This window comes from Osmerus eperlanus, chromosome 14 (assembly GCF_963692335.1).
Source record: "Osmerus eperlanus chromosome 14, fOsmEpe2.1, whole genome shotgun sequence".
NCBI classification, from domain to species: domain Eukaryota; kingdom Metazoa; phylum Chordata; class Actinopteri; order Osmeriformes; family Osmeridae; genus Osmerus; species Osmerus eperlanus.
The window spans coordinates 3,531,189-3,551,583 of record NC_085031.1 but is presented as its reverse complement, the minus strand read 5'-3'; the positions used below and the strand labels follow the sequence as shown (position 1 = coordinate 3,551,583).

The 20,395-nt window shown below is 49.0% G+C and overlaps 1 protein-coding gene across 4 annotated transcripts in view; it reads right to left on the bottom strand.

The window, feature by feature from the left end:
* Positions 1-205: 205 nt before the first annotated feature.
* The window catches only part of pnpla7a (patatin-like phospholipase domain containing 7a), a 30,782-nt gene continuing 10,592 nt past the window's right edge, over positions 206-20,395 (bottom strand). Inside the window, exons 19-36 of one of the 4 annotated variants that reach the window (XM_062477959.1) lie at positions 20,253-20,376; positions 19,160-19,273; positions 18,987-19,053; positions 18,757-18,906; positions 16,131-16,194; positions 15,677-15,845; positions 14,547-14,729; positions 14,086-14,204; positions 12,528-12,684; positions 12,236-12,352; positions 11,990-12,059; positions 11,552-11,668; positions 11,313-11,461; positions 10,958-11,110; positions 10,713-10,829; positions 10,497-10,581; positions 9,563-9,678; positions 7,837-9,400 (exon numbers count right to left, since the gene is read on the bottom strand). In XM_062477959.1, coding sequence (XP_062333943.1) covers positions 9,278-9,400; positions 9,563-9,678; positions 10,497-10,581; positions 10,713-10,829; positions 10,958-11,110; positions 11,313-11,461; positions 11,552-11,668; positions 11,990-12,059; positions 12,236-12,352; positions 12,528-12,684; positions 14,086-14,204; positions 14,547-14,729; positions 15,677-15,845; positions 16,131-16,194; positions 18,757-18,906; positions 18,987-19,053; positions 19,160-19,273; positions 20,253-20,376 — 2,194 coding nt within the window. In that variant the 3' untranslated portion in view covers positions 7,837-9,277. Of the gene's footprint in view, positions 456-7,836; positions 9,401-9,562; positions 9,679-10,496; positions 10,582-10,712; positions 10,830-10,957; positions 11,111-11,312; positions 11,462-11,551; positions 11,669-11,989; positions 12,060-12,235; positions 12,353-12,527; positions 12,685-14,085; positions 14,205-14,546; positions 14,730-15,676; positions 15,846-16,130; positions 16,195-18,756; positions 18,907-18,986; positions 19,054-19,159; positions 19,274-20,252; positions 20,377-20,395 lie in introns of those variants that run through there. The other 3 variants (XM_062477960.1, XM_062477962.1, XM_062477961.1) reach the window with 3 other exon arrangements.

The following is a 20,395-nucleotide window of genomic DNA, read 5'->3' as shown; positions in this document are numbered from 1 at the left end:
TAACTCAAATAGGAAGGAATGGAGAATAAATAGATTTAATTCCACATCAGACTCTCCGACCTCCAGCTGAGATCTCCTTTCAACTAAAGACCAAAATAAAGGCATATTCAAACACAGTGAGCATAGATTCACAAACTCTCTTGAGAATGAACGTTTTTACTGCAAATCTTTGCTCAGTGGACACCAAATATAGGCCACAGGTGATATTTTCTTCTATAATTTTGTCCTAATGTAGAGACAAGCAAATGAGAAGAAACAGTCCGAGGAATTAGAGATGGTCGTTGAGGAAGACCCCATGATGACTGATGGGTGATCCCCGTGCGAGGCAGGTAGCATGTGCTTGACTGATGCAGACAGTTCAGGGGTCAAATTGTGACTGATGTAGGGCCAGGGAAACATATCTCCGAGGGTACTGTCTTCTGTTGGAAGGCTAACTCATTTATAGCTTGTGTGACCTGAGAGAGACTGAGAGAGACAGAGAGAGATGGAGCAACGCAGAGAGAAAGAACGAGGGAGGGAGAGAGACAAAGAGTAATATCATGAGAGGATTGGTCTTGTAGTCTGTCTTATAGATTTGTCGGTGGATATTTTGGCCCAAACATTATATATGGATATTTGGTGCTGGATATTTTTGACCAACAAAAACTATTCTAGGAATTAACCTCAATTCCAATCAGATTTATGGACGGCCATCATATAGCATAGGAGTAGATATGGGAGCAAAGTCAAGTGATAGCAGATTAGATAGTAAGTTTGTATTCAAGACCAATTGACATTTAACACAGATAGCAAAAGATCATTTTTCACAGGCCAACACAGCAGGTGACATTGCCTACAGTTTTTCCTTAGTTCTTCCAGAAGTTTGGATTATCAGACAGGTCAAATTCTTGGAGTGTGTTAAACAAGAACAGAGCAGCAGTCAGGAAAAATTTGAACATCTGCCGTCTCCCTGTGCGGCCCACATGGCTCCACCCACCGGTGTGACCCCCCCACTAGGATGCCACCCCCCGATGTTTCCGACTAACGATCGGATAACGACCGCGTCGGTCACACAGTGTTGGCACAGGTAGCCCCCCACCCCAACCTGGTGCTGCTGTCTGAAGGATGGGACCTGTTCAAGATATCAGCAGGTCTCCTGGGGCAACCAAAGTGTAATTACAGCCTCCCATTGTCGTAGGAGATGGGTAGTGAGTCATCATCCACAGAGAGCCCACTTCCTGACCTGAAACAGGCCACAAGGGACCTCAGAGATAAGGGCAGGGGGCTTGGGTTAGAGGTGTGTGATTGAGATAAATGGAGAGAGAGAAATAGACAGAGATAGTGAGGGAGTGAGAGACAGAGGAAGGGATTGTGAGAAAGAGAGTGAGACAGAGAGGAAGGAATTATGAGAGAGAGGGAGTGAGAGAGAAAAAGGGATAGTGAGAGAGAAAAAGGGATAGTGAGAGAGAAAAAGGGATAGTGAGAGAGAGTGAGACAGAGAGAAAGGGATAGTGTGTGTGTGTGAGAGAGAGTGAGAGAGAGAGACAGAGAGAGAGAGAGAGAGAGAGAGAGACAGAGACAGAGACAGAGACAGAGACAGAGACAGAGACAGAGACAGAGACAGAGAGAGAGAGAGAGAGAGAGAGAGAGAGAGAGAGAGAGAGAGAGAGAGAGAGAGAGAGAGAGAGAGAGAGAGAGAGAGAGAGAGAGAGAGAGAGAGGGAGTGAATGTGAGATGGTGAGAGAGACAAAGACCGACTGGAGAGCATGCGTGTCCGTGTGTGTGTTGGTGTGTGTGTGTGCGCGATATGCTTGATTAGATGAGGATTAGAGACCGCTGGGAGGGATGTGCAGCGTGTAGATGGGAGCTGATAAGGATCAAAAAACACAACTTCCCTCTATATCAGCTTGCCCTGATTTCAACCTGAGGAAAAGCTTCAACCCAGACATGTCTCCGTCCTTCACACCCTCACCCAGACGGAACGGCAAACCAAAAAAACTGAGATTAAGGCCATTGTGCACTACCTGAATTGACTCATCTCAGAGCCAAAGCTGCTGACAAAATGTAAAATGAGAGGATTGGTCACAAATCGATTGCTTTTTTGGCCAGGTCTTCGGTCAAGACTCAGAAAGGTACATCAAACATAGTTGGTACATTCACCCTAATCTTATCCAGAACATGTTTATCTACTGGCTCTTTTGAACAATAGAGAGGAATAGATATTCATGTCACGGAGAGACAGCTTGCGACAAGAACATCTACGGAGCCTGCGGACACTGTAATAAATTGGTGGATTCTGCTCTCAACGGGAAAACTCTAGACATCAATAATAGCCCTTCTGCCTGGCATAGCGCAATCAGACAGTGTCACAATACCGACTCCTTGTATCAAGTCAAGTGATTGGGGGAAAACAATGGTGTCATGTTTTTTCTTCTTTTTTCTCTCTCTCTCCAGGGCAGAGACACAGAGAAGCTGGCTGTGTGTCGATTGGCAGACGAGTGATGTTGGAAAGGTAGTGGAAGCGGAGGAGGTGGCGGGGGGGGGGGGGGGGGGGGGCGTGGGGGAGTCAAGGTGCCAGCACGTGATGAGTGAGTCTCCCAGAGAGACTGCAAATAGCATGGGGCAAAGCCGAAGTCTTACCGTTAGGGCCACCGCAGTTGCATCAGTTTGGTGTTCATAACGCCACATTCCATAATCCCTCAGAGGAAGTCTGAGTCGGGGATAGGAAAGCTTTCCAACACCCGCTTGTAAAGACACGCACAGAAGTACACATACGTGCATCCACACACAAAGAAATAACAACACAAAGACAGTTTGGGTCGAAACAAACCTAGTTAGGATATTGATTTCTGTCTGTCTCAACTCCCAAGAAATGAGTTGGTCTGTGACACAGGCCAGACAGAACTAATCACATTCAGAATATGGAGACTGATTGAATAAGGAAATGAACTACTGAATACTAAAATAATGAACATGACCTTTTTACACTAAAGAGCGTCAATACTATTATGCAAGGAATATATGTGTGTCTGTGTGGTTCTATAGTGGGCTTTTAGGGCAACGAGTGTCCAACAATTATCTAGAGAACTGGGCACTGTGCAAAGTTGTCCTTTTGAAGGTTATCCTTTTGTCCGTTTCAGGACCCATGGACATGCGGTGCCGCAGATGAGCGCTTTAAGATCCCTAAAAATAATTTGCCACCATTATTGAACAACTGATCTCACGCGACAGTGTGAAGTTGAAATGCTGCGTATTTCTCATTGTTGCTATCAACTGGAAATCCACAAATCAATTTTTCAGTGAATACTGTCATTTAGAAACAAATCTGCTTCTCTTTTAACAGAGAACAAGTATCAAATTGAGACTACATACACAATGTTGGTGACAAGCTAGGTACTAAGCTAGGTATGTTTCCAGGCTGTGATATCAAAATATATTTTTGTACACCCTTCGACTGGTTAGCTCCTGCGATTCCCACACAGCAGTAGTCTAGTAGTTAGCTAGCTCATAGTACAATGTACTGGGTCAGTTTCTCCACGCTGGGCTCTAGACTGCGACCAAATTTACATTTATTCATTTAGCAGGCGCTTTTATCCAAAGCGACTTCCATCATCATAACAACGAGATAGCCCCAAACATTTCGGGTAGCCAAAACATGTGAAAAGCATACATTGTGAAAAACCAAATAAGTGCCAAAGGCCAGAACCACAAGAGCATCTAGTTAAACAAGTTACAATTAAACAACATGAACCTCAAAAGTGCACCTGTAGAAAAAGTAAGCAACAATAATATATTTCACAGCGAGTACAATAATCAGTTACAACTAACCAACAAGAGCAACAAGTCTCTCAATAACAGTCATTTGTGATCCTGGAGGAAACTAACATCAGGTCCAGTAAATCATCCCTAAGTACCGTTGTACTCCCGGAACAAGTGCGTCTTGAGCTTTTTCTTGAAGGTGGGGAGACAGTCAGTGTCTCTGATGGAGGTGGGGAGTTGATTCAATCATTTGGGAGCCAGACAGGAGAAGAGCTTGTGTTGGGACCGGGCGCTCTTGAGAGGTGGGACCACCAGACGGTTGTCAGAAGAAGACCGTATGTGGCGGGTGGGGGTGTAAGGCTGGAGGAGAGACTTGATGTAGTCGGGTGCAGTCCCGTTCACCGCTGGGAAGGTCAGTACCAGGGTCTTGAATCTCATACGGGCCGTGATGGGAAGCCAGTGGAGGGAGATGAGGAGCGGGGTAACATGGGAGCGTCTGGGTAGATTGAAGACCAGGTGGGCTGCTGTCTTCTGAATCCTCTGGAGAAGGCGGGTTGCGCATGCTGGGAGACCGGCGAGCAGCGAGTTGCAGTAGTTCAACTTGGAGAGGACAAGTGTTTGGACTAGCAGCTGGGTGGAATGCTCAGACAGGTATCTCCTGATCTTCCGGATGTTGTAGAGGGTGAATCTACACGACTGGGAGACTGCAGCAATGTGGGATGTGAGGGACAGCTCCTCATTCATAGTTACCCCGAGGTTACCATGGATGACGCATTTTGCATTGTTACTGACAATGATCGCTTCCAGTAAACCTTTTTTTAATGAGCCATTTTCCCCTAAATAAATGTCAAGCTTATTTACGTTTTTGGGGGCATATTTTCAGTTAGCAGATGGTACTGTTTGAATCATGATTCCATCTGAGATACTGCCGGTAACAAAGTTGTTAGAATAAGCTAAATAGCTTAATAAGAGACTTAATAGAAACTCATGTTCCACCGTATCGAAGGCTTTATAGAAGTCTAAGAAGACAATGAAACTACCCTCTAAGATTAAATCTGAATAGTCAATAAGGTCTAACACCAATCGGATATTATTAGATATGTCCATTCCTCATGAAGTCAGATTGGGTCTCCTCAATAGCCCAACACTGCTTTCATTCTTTTTGCAAATATATAAGCTAATATTTTATAATCATTATTGAGCAGACAGATTAGATGCCAATTATCGAGCAAAAGCAAGTCTTTCTTGGATTTAGGGATTAGTGTAATCAGACCTTGAGTCAAACTGGGAGGGAGAGCATTATTTGCAATGCTTTCAGAAAGATTCTAACAGAAAAGTGGCATATTGTTGAGAAAAGGTTTTGTAAAACTCAGCAGATATACCATCAGTCCCAGGAGACTTATTATTTTTAAGATGTTCAATAGAATAAATGATTTCTTCAACCATAATAGGGCCATCACATGATTTCACATCCCCCAGAGAGTCAAAGAAAAGTGTTGAGGAAACCACAATCACAATACTTAAGAGTTATATAAATTCCTGTAGAAGTTGCAACTAAAGTTAGAGATTAATTTGGAATCATATGTGACCATTAATATTCAATTGTTGAATAAAAATAAGATGAATTTTGTTCACCCTCCTCTATCCACTTCTTCCTAGATCTGACAAAGGCTCCCTCTGCTCTGTTTGTCATCCAACTTATTTTGTAGCTTACATTGATCAGATTTGTCCTCCTCTGAGAGACTTTCAACAGGCTTTTGAACAAGAGAGGTGATCTGTGTAATTACACTTCTTCAGCTCTCCTTGTTTTGGAAACACTACTCCCATATTTTCTTAAATATTTTCCAACCTCATATTTGCAAAGCTCACAGTTATTACTGTATGAATTGTCAGTTATAGCTTTGTTTCAAAAATGTGTAATTAAATTGTGTATCTCCATCTTGACCACCTCATGTTTTAATAGAGTTATTAAGCTTCCAGTAGGATGCTCTGCAAAGGCTATTGTCAGAGGCAAAAAGTTTAATGTCAATGTAAATAACTATGATCAGTCAGGGGAGTGGCCAGGATGTACCTTGTTTATCAAAGCACCTAGACACCAGCCAAAAATCTATGCGTGATTGTCAGGAGCAAGTCTTATTACTCAACTCTTGTCAGAAGGAAACTTTACTCTCCAAATATCTATTAAACCTGTCCGGACTGTCCCGGAGGCCATCTATCAATTAAATCATTCAGAGAAATATTAAAATCCCCTCCTACAATAAGTAAAGCATTCGGGAACTTGGCTAGACAATGGAGAATACGCTTTTCTAAAGATTCCAGTAAGTGATCATTTTCAAGTTTGGAATTGTAACCATAAATGTTGGAAATAATTATGATAATGTTGTTACAGTTGATAACAAAGAAAATGACCAAAGGGTTCACAGTCGGAGTGCAAAATACTTCCATTAAAGTTATTCTTTGAGCAGGGTCGGACTGGGACCGAAAAACAGCCCGGGACATTGAAACACAGCATTTGCCGAGCGGGGTCAGCGGAGAGCTTTCAGCCTTCCAACGCATTTTCTGCAGGAAATGCACTTTCTAGTTCTTTTAAATCTATGCAATCTTCGTATGCATTTTTATATAAAATATAGTTGTAAAAATGCCAGTTAAAAAACGGCAATTTGTACCCTCTCAATTATAATTCTTAATTTGAAATTACCCTCTTATGGAAAGACATAACTAAATGCTAGTTTGATCAGGTTTCCCGGTTGTGCCATACGACGTTGTGTCCTTGGGCAAGGCACTTAACCCTACTTGCCTCGGGGGAAATGTCCCTGTACTTACTGTAAGTCGCTCTGGATAAGAGCGTCTGCTAAATGACTAAATGTAAATGTAAGTGTGGGTGAGGTACTGGGCTTATGAAGATATGAGAACTATGGGAGTGCAGTGCACACTTGATAGCAATGTACTATGCAACAAACATGTTAATGTAAAATCTTAGCAAAATTCCATTAGTGTCTTTTGATTAGTTAGCACGTGCATGTTTGTGTGTGTACAAATGTTATTATGTTCGGTTCTATATTCGTCCTTGTGCGTCAGAGAGGTGTTTAAACACCTGAGGCAAGTGTGACCCACTTACCTGTTTAAGTCAGCTCTCTCCACAAGAGGGGTACAGTAGGGAGAAAAGAGAAGAGGGAGCGAGAGAATTTGAAAAGCGAACAGCACAGCAAGGAAGTTTTCATAGGACTTATAGGGTCCGTTAAACATGCCCTTCAATAAATCAACTACCCCAGCGATTTGTGTCTGACCCTCTGCTCCTTGTCCCTTTTCTCTGTTCGTTTTCCATCAGATGCCATCCGTCTGGCCCTTTACTGGCTGTCAAGGTTTGTCAGCATTACACTCCTTACTCACACTCCCCCCTCCTCATATTAACACACACACACACAACTCTACGACACGGCTCTTCACTGTGATCTCTTCCTCTACGCCGTTTTATCTCGATGATCAATCTCCTGACCATCCTTTATGCAGCCACCCTCTGAACGACCTCTCCTCTCGCGGCGCGCAAGACATATTGATTCTGTCTACAGCAGACTCTTTTCGCCCTCTCTCTTCCCATTCTTTTTTCCCCCCCTTCTAGTAACCTTTCAGTTGACCCAGATTCTTCCCTTGATGCTCATTAATTAATTAGCTGACAAAGGGTCCACCGCCCCAGGGGACTGTGGGAAAAAACTTCACTAAGAACAGGTGGGCCTGTATCCAGCGTGTGTTACATTTGTTAAACAACGCACACGCAGTGTTTGTCCTCAAACACACCTACCCTCCCCCCCCTCCACCCCCCCACCCCCCCCCTCCCCCCCCCCCCCCCCCCCCCCCCCCCCCCCCCCCCCCCCCCCCACAGGATTTTAAGTCCACACTCCTTCATAGCTCAAGGGTCTGTCTAACACCATGTTGCACAATGTCTCCCCCTATTGGAGAAAAAGACTACCATTCCTCCCCCATGACCCGAACCAATGTAGTTCTCCTCCAAGAAGCCTCAATAGCAGACCGTAACCAAGCATAAACCTATTGTATGGGGACCGAGTTGTAGAAAGAAAATAGCTGAAACATGAACATCACTAAAAGTGGCTTATTAGTTAGTTTATTAGTTTTACACTGAGGTTATCAAAAACATGACAAATCGAACAATACTGTACATATGGACGCAAAAGTACATAATTACAAGATAATTGGCAAACAGGCGACGCCGGAAGTGTAACCGAACAGCAGTATTTGTTCAAGGCACTACAGCCGGGTGTTACATGTAGACTGTAAAAAGTTTCTCACAGTCACGTAAGGCTTTGAGAACACTCATCATAGTTTTGCATTCGTTACATAAAAGCACTTTCCATTTCCGTAATGAGCAACACTCTCGAGGATCGTCCATCTTGGGGCGCCAATCCACTCGGCCCTGCACGTTGGACACCGCACAAAACAATGAGTCAGACCAAAACATTGGCCGAAATCGCGCAATCAATCATCGATCGATTAATTTAATCAACTGGAAAATTCATATGCCACACTTAATACCTATTGGAGAATGGTTTAATTAACGCAAGCCTTTTTTCCTATCCTCTTACAATAATCTAGATATATTGATCTCGTGCTCATCCACTGTTGTGTCCGGTTAAGGCTCGTCGTGATAGCATATTAACTGTGCTAGACACCGCTGGTGGGGTAGTGTACAAAAATGCATGATGCACACAATTAGACAAGATAAAGTCATCATAAGAATTACATGGGTGGGCTTCGTAGTGGTTAGTATGCAAGCCTACACAGCAAATGCCACATACAAATAGAAAAGTCGAACACGCATATTAGTCAAATCACCTATTAGCATCAAGCTGGAAAAGATTGTCCAGCATGGTTTGTGAGAGGGAATAATACATAGCCTGTTTGGCTCGAGACAAGGGTGCGAGCCAGTTTGGAGGGTAGTGTGTGTTCCTGCCACGTGTCTCATCGGTGTACGCCCGATACGATCCGCAGGGTACGGAGCGGAAACCCAGAGGGCTTTCGTGTTGCTTTGTTGTCGTGATCCTCCGTGTCGTTGGCACACGGGGCATGTCTGAACCATGTCTCCATGCCGACGCCCGTGACCAGGGAGTGGAACGCGATTTAACGCACACGGATGGTTTCATGCCAGTGTGCGCGTCTGTGTGTGTGTGAGGTAGCATCAGCCAGCCGTTATAGAAACACCGCCACAAACCCCTTAAAGTCTCCCACCTCAATGCAGACATCTCACAAAGTGGGATTCAGACTACAAAAAATAAGAACCCATCTGATTGCAATGCTTCTGCCTAACAAAATACTAGGAAAATACGCAGCAAGAGGCAGATCTAAAGAACCAAGGGTGTGTGCAGGACGCCGTCCCTGTTTTTTTTGGGGGGGGGGTTGCGTAAAAGGCACTGTCCGTGTTTCGGGAGTGCCGTCGCCTGCTAGAGGCTCGTATTGTTCTGGTGGACGTCGCCGCAACTCGGCCTGCGGATGCCCACGGCCAGGGGCTCTGCCGTCTGCTCCGTCGTCACAGAGCTTCCTGACTCGGAGGGAGGGGTTGCAGGTGGGCGGACGCGGGGGAGGAAGAGGGACCCCTGTCGGTCGCGACGGGGGGAGGCTGGTGTCCCCTGCGGCTCTCCAGGTCCTCGTCCTGAGGGAGAGGACGGAGCGGGTGAGTCGTGGAATGGAGACAGTAGAGAAGGAGGAGAGAGAGAGAGAATGTGAGCGGAGGCCGGCGTGTCCGGCGATAACGCCAAACAAACGGGGAAGAAACGACCCCGACCGGCACCCGGGGGCCAGGCGAGCTCCGCACCGTGTCTGCAGTCTCCTCCCCCGTAGTGTGCCCCCCGTAGTGACTGGACACCTCCAGGTCCGAGTAGGCGCTCTCCATCGCCTCGTCCTCGTAGTCAGTGTGGTAGTCTGACTCTTCTGGGGCGAGAGAACGAGGGAGGGAGGGGGGGGAGTGAGATGAGAGAAAGATGAGTGGGGGGGGTGAGGGTGTGGAGAGAGGGAGTGGGTGTGTTGAAAGAGTGATGGAGGAGGGGGCATGCGTTGTAATCACACGGAGTGAGGAATGGAGTGAGGGTGGTGGAGAGAGAGAGAAGCGCAAGACAGACAGTGGAGGAGAATGAGGAGAGAGAGAGAGAGTCTGAGTTATAGGAACCATATCGAAACGCCACAGTAGCATATTAATCATCATTTACCAAAACCACTTCCTGTGCTCTCAAACTGATAGTCACACTAATGGAACCTGACAACATAAAGCGTGGTGTCTTAGTAAATCCAAACAATAGAAGAAGAAAGCGCACGCACGGAAGAGCCCAGAGCAGTAAAGACAAGATGGGAAAAAATGATAATTTATCTCCAGTTCGGGGAGGAGGAGGGGCAGAATATCTCCACGCGGGGAAAGAGGGACGGGAAAGACAGAGTGCAAGAGACAGACTACAGAGAAAGAAAATGGACAAACAAAGAGGCTAGAGGGAAAGAGATCAGAAGAGCAGTAGGCTGAGTAAATAACCCCTAAGTATTCCTCCTCCAGCTGTGTTGGCTTAAGGAAGGTAAACAGCCAACGGCTAACAGCTAGCAACTGAGCGAGGCTACAGGCAGCCTCATGCTGCCTTCAACTGTTCCAGTTGCAAAGGAACCCTGGGGCCAGACGGGGGGGGGGGGGGGGGGGGGGGGGCTGTGAGACCGGCCGTGACTGGACCACAAGGAGAGGAGAGGTCGGCTATGTTGGTGAGTCTCACCGTCCACCAGGGCAGGTTTGACCTGTTCGATGCGTGACACGATCTCCGCCAGGTCCGTGAAGGAGGCATTGGGACAAGTCACCACCTGCAGGGACAGGGGGGACATTCAGTGGGCATTACGCACACAACCACAGAAACCCAGGGCTCTGTATAAAAAGGGAATGGCATCCGTGGATCACCGACAGAGTCCTGTTCCATTTCCTCCTGCCTCCCTACATTGTTGCTCTGTGTGTTGTGGAACTCCTCCTGGTGTCTGTCTTTCAGCATCTTCTCCACCACTCCACTACGTTTCCAAACGTCAAACACTGTCTTCCCGTGCTGGTAGCCCACCTCCTGCAGGACACACACACACACCCGCACACACACACACACACGACATCAAAAGGTCAAACGAAGACAGAGAGAGATAACGAAGCCGAGTAGGACAGCAACTCAGCCATCAGTCACGGGGGCCCACTCACCGCTATCTCGTCAAACTTGCCAAACTCCAGCGTGCGGTAGCGGTCGATGGGCGGCCGGATGTACTCGCAGTAGTCGCTGCTCTTCACCACCTCCAGCTGGCGGACGCAGCACACGTAGGCCAGGCGGGTCTGGATCTCGGCCATGTTCAACACCTGGGGGGGGAGGGGGTGCCATGACACCTGGGTCAGCGTAGTCTTAGGAGAAGCCCCCCATGCACCGAACACAAAAGTACTTCCGCACGGGTATTCTTAGGTTCCACCCGGGGCCTAGTCCTGTGTGTTCGGCCACACGCCGTCTCACAGGAGGTGCTTTTTTCGCTCTCCCTTCGGCCGATCCCTTTCCTCCCCTCCTCACCTTCACTTTCTCTGCCAGGGGGTTGAGGCGTTTCCATAGCAGCCACCAGCCGGACAGCGAGTCGCCGTAGTTGGTGAGGTTGGTCTCGTCCTGGCTGCCCACGTCGATGGCGATCACCACCTTGGCACCCATGGAGCGGGCCACATCGGCTAGAGGACGGAGGGGGAGGGGCTTAGTACAAGTGACACCAAGTAGTCATTTGGGTTAGGGCACTGCGCGCGTGCGTGCGTGCGTCAGACCTGGCAGGTTGTTGATGTAGCCCCCGTCCATGAGCAGGTGTCCATCTTTGGGGTCGCAGAGGGGGGGAAGGTACCCCGACAAGGACATGCTGGCCCGCACATACCTCCACAGAGACCCTGGAAAGACGGACAGGAAAGAGGAGAAGGGAGAGGGTGAGAGAAAAGGCTGGATGTGAAAACGAAGAGTGAGGATCAGACCGAGATAGAGATGGAGATGTGCCGTCAACTCCAGAATAATCAATGACAGAACTATTTTTCTCAGAATTCAATTACATCAATTAAAAAGGTTGGATGGTTCTCATTTTTCCAGAGTGACATTAAGCTAACTTACCAAAAGTTGATGCATTTAATTTGACTTTATTTACTTTCTACCCATCTTTACCAGGGGTGCCAATCATTCTGGAGTTGACTGTACACAGAGAGAGAGACGGCGTGTACCATCAGTGTGCACCCTCATGGAAGACGCAGTGATGTCCGTGGTGATGTTGAAGTAAGGGGTCCACAGGTCCTGTACACACATTCATGGACCAACATTAACGACACAGACAATAGTTTCTGTATTTAGCAGGGCAAATAATCACGTCATAGTGACATGTTTATTACATTGAGTGGCTTAGTTAAACGCTGTGGCTCTCGATGATTTGGGAGTCGGTCTGAGGCCTCTAAGCCTGGTGTGTGTCTCACCTCGATCTGCTTGCCCTTGAAGACGTTGGCGATGCTGGAGTTGAAGGCAGCGCCCGAGAACATGGAGGTGATGGGGTAGGTCAGGTCAAGAACCTTCTTGAACACTGACGTCATCTCCTACAGGACACGCGCATACACACAAACGTCACTTTCTACAGTACACACACACACGCCTAAAGGACACATACGCACACACACACACACACAAACCTCCACCTGCAGAACAAACACACACACCACTTCCAAGAGGACACACGCATCCTATAGGACCACACAGGTGCGGGTGTCTCACCATGGCCCACTCTCTGGCCCTCATCCTCATGCGGCTGTGACTGCGGTCCTCGGCGTACAGCGCCCCCATCAGGGAGCCGATGGACGTGCCCCCCACCAGGTCCACGGGGATGCCCGCCTCGCTGAGGGCACGCAGGATGCCCACTTGAGAGCAGCCCCTGTGAGGAGACACGACAGAGGGGGGGGGGGGCAGTTAGATTAGACGGGGAGACGGGTTAGGGATAAGTGAAGGCATGAGAGAGAGAGAGACAGAGAGAGACACAGAGAGAGAGAGAGAGAGAGACACACAGAGAGAGAGAGAGACAGAGAGATACACAGAGAGAGAGAGAGAGACAGAGAGAGACACAGAGAGAGAGAGAGAGAGACAGAGAGAGACACACAGAGAGAGAGAGAGAGAGAGGTGAGATACAGAGGGGAAAAAAAGAAAGCAAAAGAAGACAATATGAGATCCTATACATCACTTCGGTCTCTCCAGTGAAACGTCACCACACAAACACAAGGTGTGACACCAGCCTCTCTGTCCTTCGAGATGGAGGAATGTGATGGAGGAATGTGATGGTGATGGAGTTCAGGACTCACAACTGAGCATCCACATCCCTGCTCTCAAAGCAGGTGGTTTCAACTGTAAGGCCTGGTTCACATTATTGGGCATTTTCACGGACTATGCATGAACTTTTAAACGCGGTCGACTGCGTACGACAGAGTTTGAATGCTTTGTTTTCCACATAGCCGTGGGCGGGTTTTACCCGTCTGTGATACGGATGTAAGAGTTGAGAAAAGCTCAACTCTTGGGGCTGTACGGATGCGTATGACCAATCAAAACACAGCCGTTTCACAACTCCTGCACAGTAGCCCATCAGTATGTAGAGCAATTGGTTTTGGGCCAGCCCATCCTCTGCAGACAGGTCCTTAAACACACGCAATAATGTGAACCTACTGTAAGGCATACGTGTGTGTGTGTGTGTGTTTCCTAATTTGACAGCACACCACAGTTTGAAAAGACAAACACCACGACAGTTATGTTTTAGGAAAGATACAGGGATGCAACATTAAGCACAGGGAAACACGGCTAAAGCATGGCCAGAGTTAGAGTGGGAAGTGGAGGAGGAAGAGACGGGAGTAACCAACCTTCGGCCATCTTGAACACACACACACACACACACACACACACACACAGGATGGACGGAGGGAGAAGAGACAAATGAGAAGAACAAAATGAGGAAAAGAGAAGGTGGAAAAGTGAAGTGAGGTTTCTGTGCGCGCGTGGCAACGGGAGTTTAGAACATGCATTAGGACAAACCTCGTTTTGACTACCACATTTGAAGCATCGAAACATCTCATCCGTCAAAGTACAACCTTCCGCCTTCCCTCCAACATCGAAATACTTTCTAAGTCAGTTTCTTATACTTGCGCAATATCTGAACATCAGACCTAGAGATAGGAAGGGAAGGAGGTATTTCGGAGTCTTCCGGGGGAGCAGAATGTCCCCTGGCTATCGGGTGACGATGACTCTGCGGGGTGTCAGAGGTTACGGGGTTCAAAAGGTGAGAGGAGGCTACCTGGCCCCTCCCCCTCCGAGGATGAGGGCGATGGCATTGCCGGTGAGAACACGGGCCAGGCGGGAGAAGTCGGAGTGGCGGTCCGCCTCCTTCTGGAACACCCGCTGGTACATCTCTATCTGGAAGGGGGGGGGGGGGGGGGGAGGAGTAGCGGAGAGGAAGAACACATGGGAGAGACAGATAAGGAGGTCGAAGGTGAGGAAGGGGTATATCAAAAATGAAGAATAATAAAAACACCCCGACTCCGCCCCATGCCGCGTGCGTGTTTGGGATCCTTACGCGAGCCCACCCTCACAACAGTGGAATGTCGTTGACCTCGGCGCTCACCGCTCAAACTCCGTTCCTGCACTCCAGGTTCTGAACTACCTACTGTGCGCTATTTGACATAGCTTCGGACGAAAGCGTCCGCTAAAATGAATAGAGGCTGGATGTGAAACGCGTCTGCGTGTGTGTGTGTGTACCAGCTTGGGCAGGCTCCTCTTGGAGAAGACCCTGCGCGGGCAGGACAGGTGCAGATGTCTGGAGATCCAGCTCCTCATGTTGAGCCACTCCACCGTGTCTTTGGGCGGGGGCCCGTCCTCCCTGTGCAGCAGCACCAGCTGCTTCTGGGCGCGCACCGCGCTGCCCTCCAGCATGCGCTCCAGCTGGGGGGCAAGAGGGGGAGGGGGCGGGGGGGGGGGTCAGCAAGGTCGCGGTAGTAAGGGGCTTACCCTCTGCTGTGGTTTCTGACGGCGTTCGCATCTAGGTTATTTACCGGAGGCCTGCAGTGTCTCAGTAGGTAGGGGAAGAAAGGGGTAGAGAGAGAGGGAGGGAAAGAAGGAGCGAGAGATGAGACCGAAGGATCTCATCACCGCTCATGCCGTGCTTAAACACATATGGATCCATCTCGACAGGGCCGTCTTAGATGAGGTTTTTTTCCCACGATTGCTTCTTTATCATTCTCTTACCCGCCTACTTGAGTTTAAACGCCGTTCTTAGTCGTTCAGCCCATTAAGCTCGTTCAAGCACAGAGCAAACCTAATGATCCAGACAGACTTATCACACATCGAACACCTTGGTCCTCCTCCGCTGTGCTAATACACCAACCTCTCCTTTGAACGACCTGGGCTGTTTACTGCTGCCATTTTTGGTAGAAGCTGTCAGGCAGGTGAGGCAGAGGCTGTCGTGTGAGGCAGTGGCTGTCGTGTGAGGTGAGGCAGAAGCTCTTCATCTACTGCCGTCTCTGAGGTCTTACTTCTATACACAGCACTCAGACTAATGCTTATTCAGAGAGGCGCCACTGAGCTGCAGTCTCAGCAAACACAAACAAGCTTTATGGAGAATAGAGGAGCTTTTCAGCTGCTGAGCATTTCAGCTGCTGAAATGCACTTAAGAGGCAGCAAGCAATACCCTTATAACTTCAGAAGGACACATACCACTGAGTCCACAGGGTTTAGGGAATATGCACTTATCCAGAGATCCTCCAAGAATTCGGGGGAGCAGTCTATTTTGTAAAGGCCCAGTAAAGTGGCCCTCCCACATTCTGTTTTAAGGAGTCACAAACACAAACTCATCTTTTTCCTCCTTCCAAAGCTCCTCCCCTCCTCCTCACCTCGCCCACGGCCGGGTCCTGCTCGCCCAGGCCCACGATGATGATGCTGTCGGCCTGGCGGATGCAGCGCTGCGTCCAGGGCGTGAGAGTGGAGTCGGTCTGGTAGAGCACGATGCGGTGAATGTCCTCCTGCTGGCCCAGCCAACTGGACAGGCGGTACTCATGAACACTTGAGGGAGGGAGGGAGGGATGATGAGAGAGATTGAAAAAAAAAATGAAAAAAAAAAAGAGGAAGACGAGAGAGAGAGACAGACAAGGAGACGAGAGAGAGAGGAAAAAGCGAGGGAGGGACCAACAGAAGGGTGTGAAGGGAGGGAGGAACAGAGAGGGGAGGGTGAGGACAGCGACACAGAGAACAAGTTAAAGGAAGGTGCCGTCAGACGCGTCATCACTTCCGAGGAGGTTAGCGGAGGCGAGGTCGTCACTTCTCCTGCTCCTGCCATTGCCTAGCTACCTGTCCAACGCGGCGGCTCCGAGGCGCTGTTTGATGATGTCACTCGTCAGGAGGAGAGTAGGACCTGTGAAGGATGTCACAGCGAGTCACACACACACACCCCCACACCTCCTCAAACCTCAATAGATGTCTCGAAGGAATGACGCAGCCCACAGGACAGATTCTCAGCACCCGCGATGCAGAGAGGACGATATATCCAGCCAAGGTCAGAGGCTATGGAGATCATTAATTCCGGTTTCAGTTTTGGGTATAAATCATATGGCCAGACATCGAAGTATATCAAATAAAAAATATTTATAAAAAAAAAAAAAAAAGACCACCGGTCTATCAAGACAGCTGGGAGATGGCGGGTCAGCTCTTTAGACAACCTTGAAATGAAAGTGATAGAGAGGGTGTGTGTTTGTGTGCACATACACACACACACACACATACTGTGTGCTAGGTATTTGTGTGATCATTGTTTTGTGGCGACCTAGGAGCCAGGACACAGCAGACAGCAGAGCAACACTGCAGGCAGGGCTCCAGGCCAGCTCTGGGACAGGGGATCCAGGCAGGCAGGGCTCCAGGCCAGCTCTGGGACAGGGGATCCAGGCAGGCAGGGCTCCAGGCCAGCTCTGGGACAGGGGATCCAGGCAGGCAGGGCTCCAGGCCAGCTCTGGGACAGGGGATCCAGGCAGGCAGGGCTCCAGGCCAGCTCTGGGACAGGGGATCCAGGCAGGCAGGGCTCCAGGCCAGCTCTGGGACAGGGGATCCAGGCAGGCAGGGCTCCAGGCCAGCTCTGGGACAGGGGATCCAGGCAGGCAGGGCTCCAGGCCAGCTCTGGGACAGGGGATCCAGGCCGGACTGCAATTACCGGCTCCCCAGTCAGCTAACTAGGCGCTCAGCTACGCGTTGTCGGTTGATTGGGGAGCAGCACAGTATAACAGTTGTCCAGCACAAGACTTGGAGGTCATGTATGAATTCTATCCTGTTCTGTTCTCTGTTACCAGGCCTAGATCTATCCCAGACCGCAGTGAGCAGAATAATCCCCTCGTTTGAGGACAAACTTGTAGTTAACCCGGGTTTTGAATCCTTTTTGTTAATAACTGCCCTTCCGTGGGCTTACCCTGTTCCTGGTTGTGTGTCTCTCCTAGGATGTGCGAGGTCAAATCCCTATGTGTCTGTTTGTAAATGTTCAGTATTTGTGTGTTCATATCACTGTCATATAATGCCGATTTGGTCATGCAAACGTCTAAAGGGGAACACTCCGGGTATTTGATCTTTTTCGTGACATATCAGGTGACATATCAGGTGGGATATTGAAAGGTTCACCATGGAGTACGCGGCACAAATTACGGGCGCGTCTGGAGGTGTCAAATTACCTCTCAACAGCGACAATGCAGCAATTTAAAAACCCCACTTTGAATAAAGGTCAATCAAGCACATTCACTTGTAGCGCACTATGCCATCTGTGTCAGTCGCAGGTGTTTCTTTTGCGTAAAACACTCCAAGCCGTTTGCAAGGGGAAGGCATACATCACTCATGTCTACTGTGTGCAATCACCTCGCACGTGAATATTTCAACATTCCAGAATTGATCGCTTCCCGTCTTCCAGCTCTGAACGGTGGGCTGAGAGGAGACAGTAAACATCCATCCAAGACCTGCTTCATCACGCCATACTGTACGTCGCCCTCCTCCGAGACGTTACGCATTCAATCAACGCTGTCAACACCCCAAGGTGTGCGAGAGAGAACATTTGGCTCCATGCAAACGCCTTTCAAATCGGGCGAGGGGGCACGACAATAGTCGTTCCTCTGCGGAATGATGCGTTCTGTACAATATTGGCAGGCGTAACGAATGCCAATCGCAACAGTACAAAAGGAGACACTGCAGGGCCGTGGCAATGTGATCGGAGAGCTCTTCGTCCAGAGCTGGAAGACAGGAATTGGGTCGGTGGGGAAACGACCAGCGCATAATATCCACATCATGGCATACAGGGACAATTTGGCCAAAATGCTGCTCCCTACTTGGTAAGTGAATGCCCATGGAAGTCATGATTAGAAAAGCATGTGGGAAATATTGTGCGCACAGTACATACCTCAGGTACTCGATGTCCCTGCCGCCATCGCTACAGGCTCCACCCGAGGTCATTGAACCTGGCTTTGCATTGCTTAGGTGTTCTTGAGACTCCAGGCTAAGATGCACTGACAAGCCGATTGTCAAATCCTCTTATATTAGTTCTAATCCTCTTATAATAGTTCTACACTTAGCCATCCATGGGGGGTGTTGAGTGTCTGCATACATTATGCATATATATATATATATTTTTTTTTATCTGTATGTCAGTGAACTTTCATCTAAGCCTTGTGAATTTAGTTCCTTCCACTGCGTTGTTACCCGAAATGTTTTACACAACTCCTGTTTGAACCGGCCATCGCTTGCTTGGTTAGAGGCACTTGCCAAATGACCAAACTATTTATATTATTCCATCTGATGTAGCCGGTCTCACAGACATCCATATAAATTGTGTAAACAAGATACTAAATGTTTACCCAGAGTGCTAGACTGGGCCCTTGAGTGTTTGACAATAGCTGTATCAACGTTTCAGCATGTGTGTGTGTGTGTGTGTGTGTGCGTGCATGTGTACCGATGGCGATGAGCGCGTGCTGCAGCTCCAGGGTGAAGGCGGTTAAGGGGACCTCCTCAGACACAGGCAGAACTGTGACGGTGGACAGGTTGGAGGCCGGGTTCCCTGCATCCCACTTACTGCCTGGTGTGTGTAGGGCCAGGCTACGGGCTGGAGACACACACGTTACAAAGTGACCATTTTTTTCAGTACAAACTGTTGAAATGAAAAACCAAGACCCAGGCGCACACCTGTCAGAGGGCCGTTGACTTGCTGAAGGATTTTCTGCCCAAGGAGGTGGATCAATCTCGTGACCACCTGAATTAAAAAAAATACAATAAATAAATACAGTTTGCATCTTTTAAAATGTCTTGAGCTGTGTGTGTGTGTGTGTGTGTGTGTGTGTGTGTGTGTGTGTGTGTACCTGAGGGAACTTCCTCTTGATGGAGCTGAGCGCTCCCTCTGGGAGCTTGGCCAGTTCAGAGTCTCGTACAGCGTGCACGGTAGTCGCCCTGTTCTGATGGGTCAACGCCTCCACCTGGGCGGGCACACGTTACACAACCAGTGTCGGATTGGTTGACCACTGCCAATCACTGACCTACCTGCTCAGCACACAACATGTAATACTAATAACTGGACATTATTCAACATGCACAGAACCGGAGGTTTGATCTTTTCAGAGATTGTTAAGGATATAGTCCGGCTTTCACTTACAAAATGACAAGTTCGAATCTTTAGGGGGAAAAAGAGACCCTAAAAACAAATGTGTTCCCTCCCCGAGAAACACGGCTCAAGTGTGACACAACTGACAAAAGCGCGTCAAGACTAACCAGCCTGGTCATCATTTGTACCTGTCCTGGCCCCTTGGAGTCTTCTCCTGGGTGTCTATTTCAGGCAGCCATGGCAGCTGTAGAACGAGCGACCTTTCTTATCAGAGCGATCAGCTCTCTCTGACGCACACAGGCTAATCCTGTCTCCAAGCACCCGTCGCCCTGACGAGCCTCTCACCGCCCGTCACCACGGACACCGTAGCTACGGCTCCCCCGCTCACCAGCCCGTAACCATGGCATCGGCTCGGCCCCGGGTATTCTTAGCAGCGTGGTCGGAGAGGTGGGCGTACGTCGGATGACGGGGCGGGCGATTAGGCGTGGCGGCGGATGGGGGGGTTAACTAACACAGATCGATCCTTCGGTGGTCTACACACACACAAACACACACACTTCTGGAGACAGGGCTGGGAATAGCCTAGACTGTGGGCTTAAGCATGATCCTGGGGCTACAGTGAGCACTGATGAACAGGGGTTTGCTTTCCTCAACGATCGATAACCAAACTAGAGATTCTAAGATTCTGGAAAAGTCAGACTTGGTTTGTTTTTCCCGACGACCACTGCACCTCCACAACTCCTAACACAGGCTTCACAGGAGAGAGAGAGAGAGAGAGGGGGGGGGGGGGGGGGGTTTGCTTTGAAGTCTCAAAGCGAGACAGGGAGACGCAACGTGTGACCCTCGACCCTTACCACCCCTATGAGGTCACCGCGGCCGTACTCTCCGGTCAGCTCCTTCTTGCCGTCCTCCTTCAGGATGACGGAGCGCAGGCGACCGCTCAGAACGATGTAGGTGCTGTCCGACTTGTCCCCCTGTCTGGAGGGAGGAGGGGGGG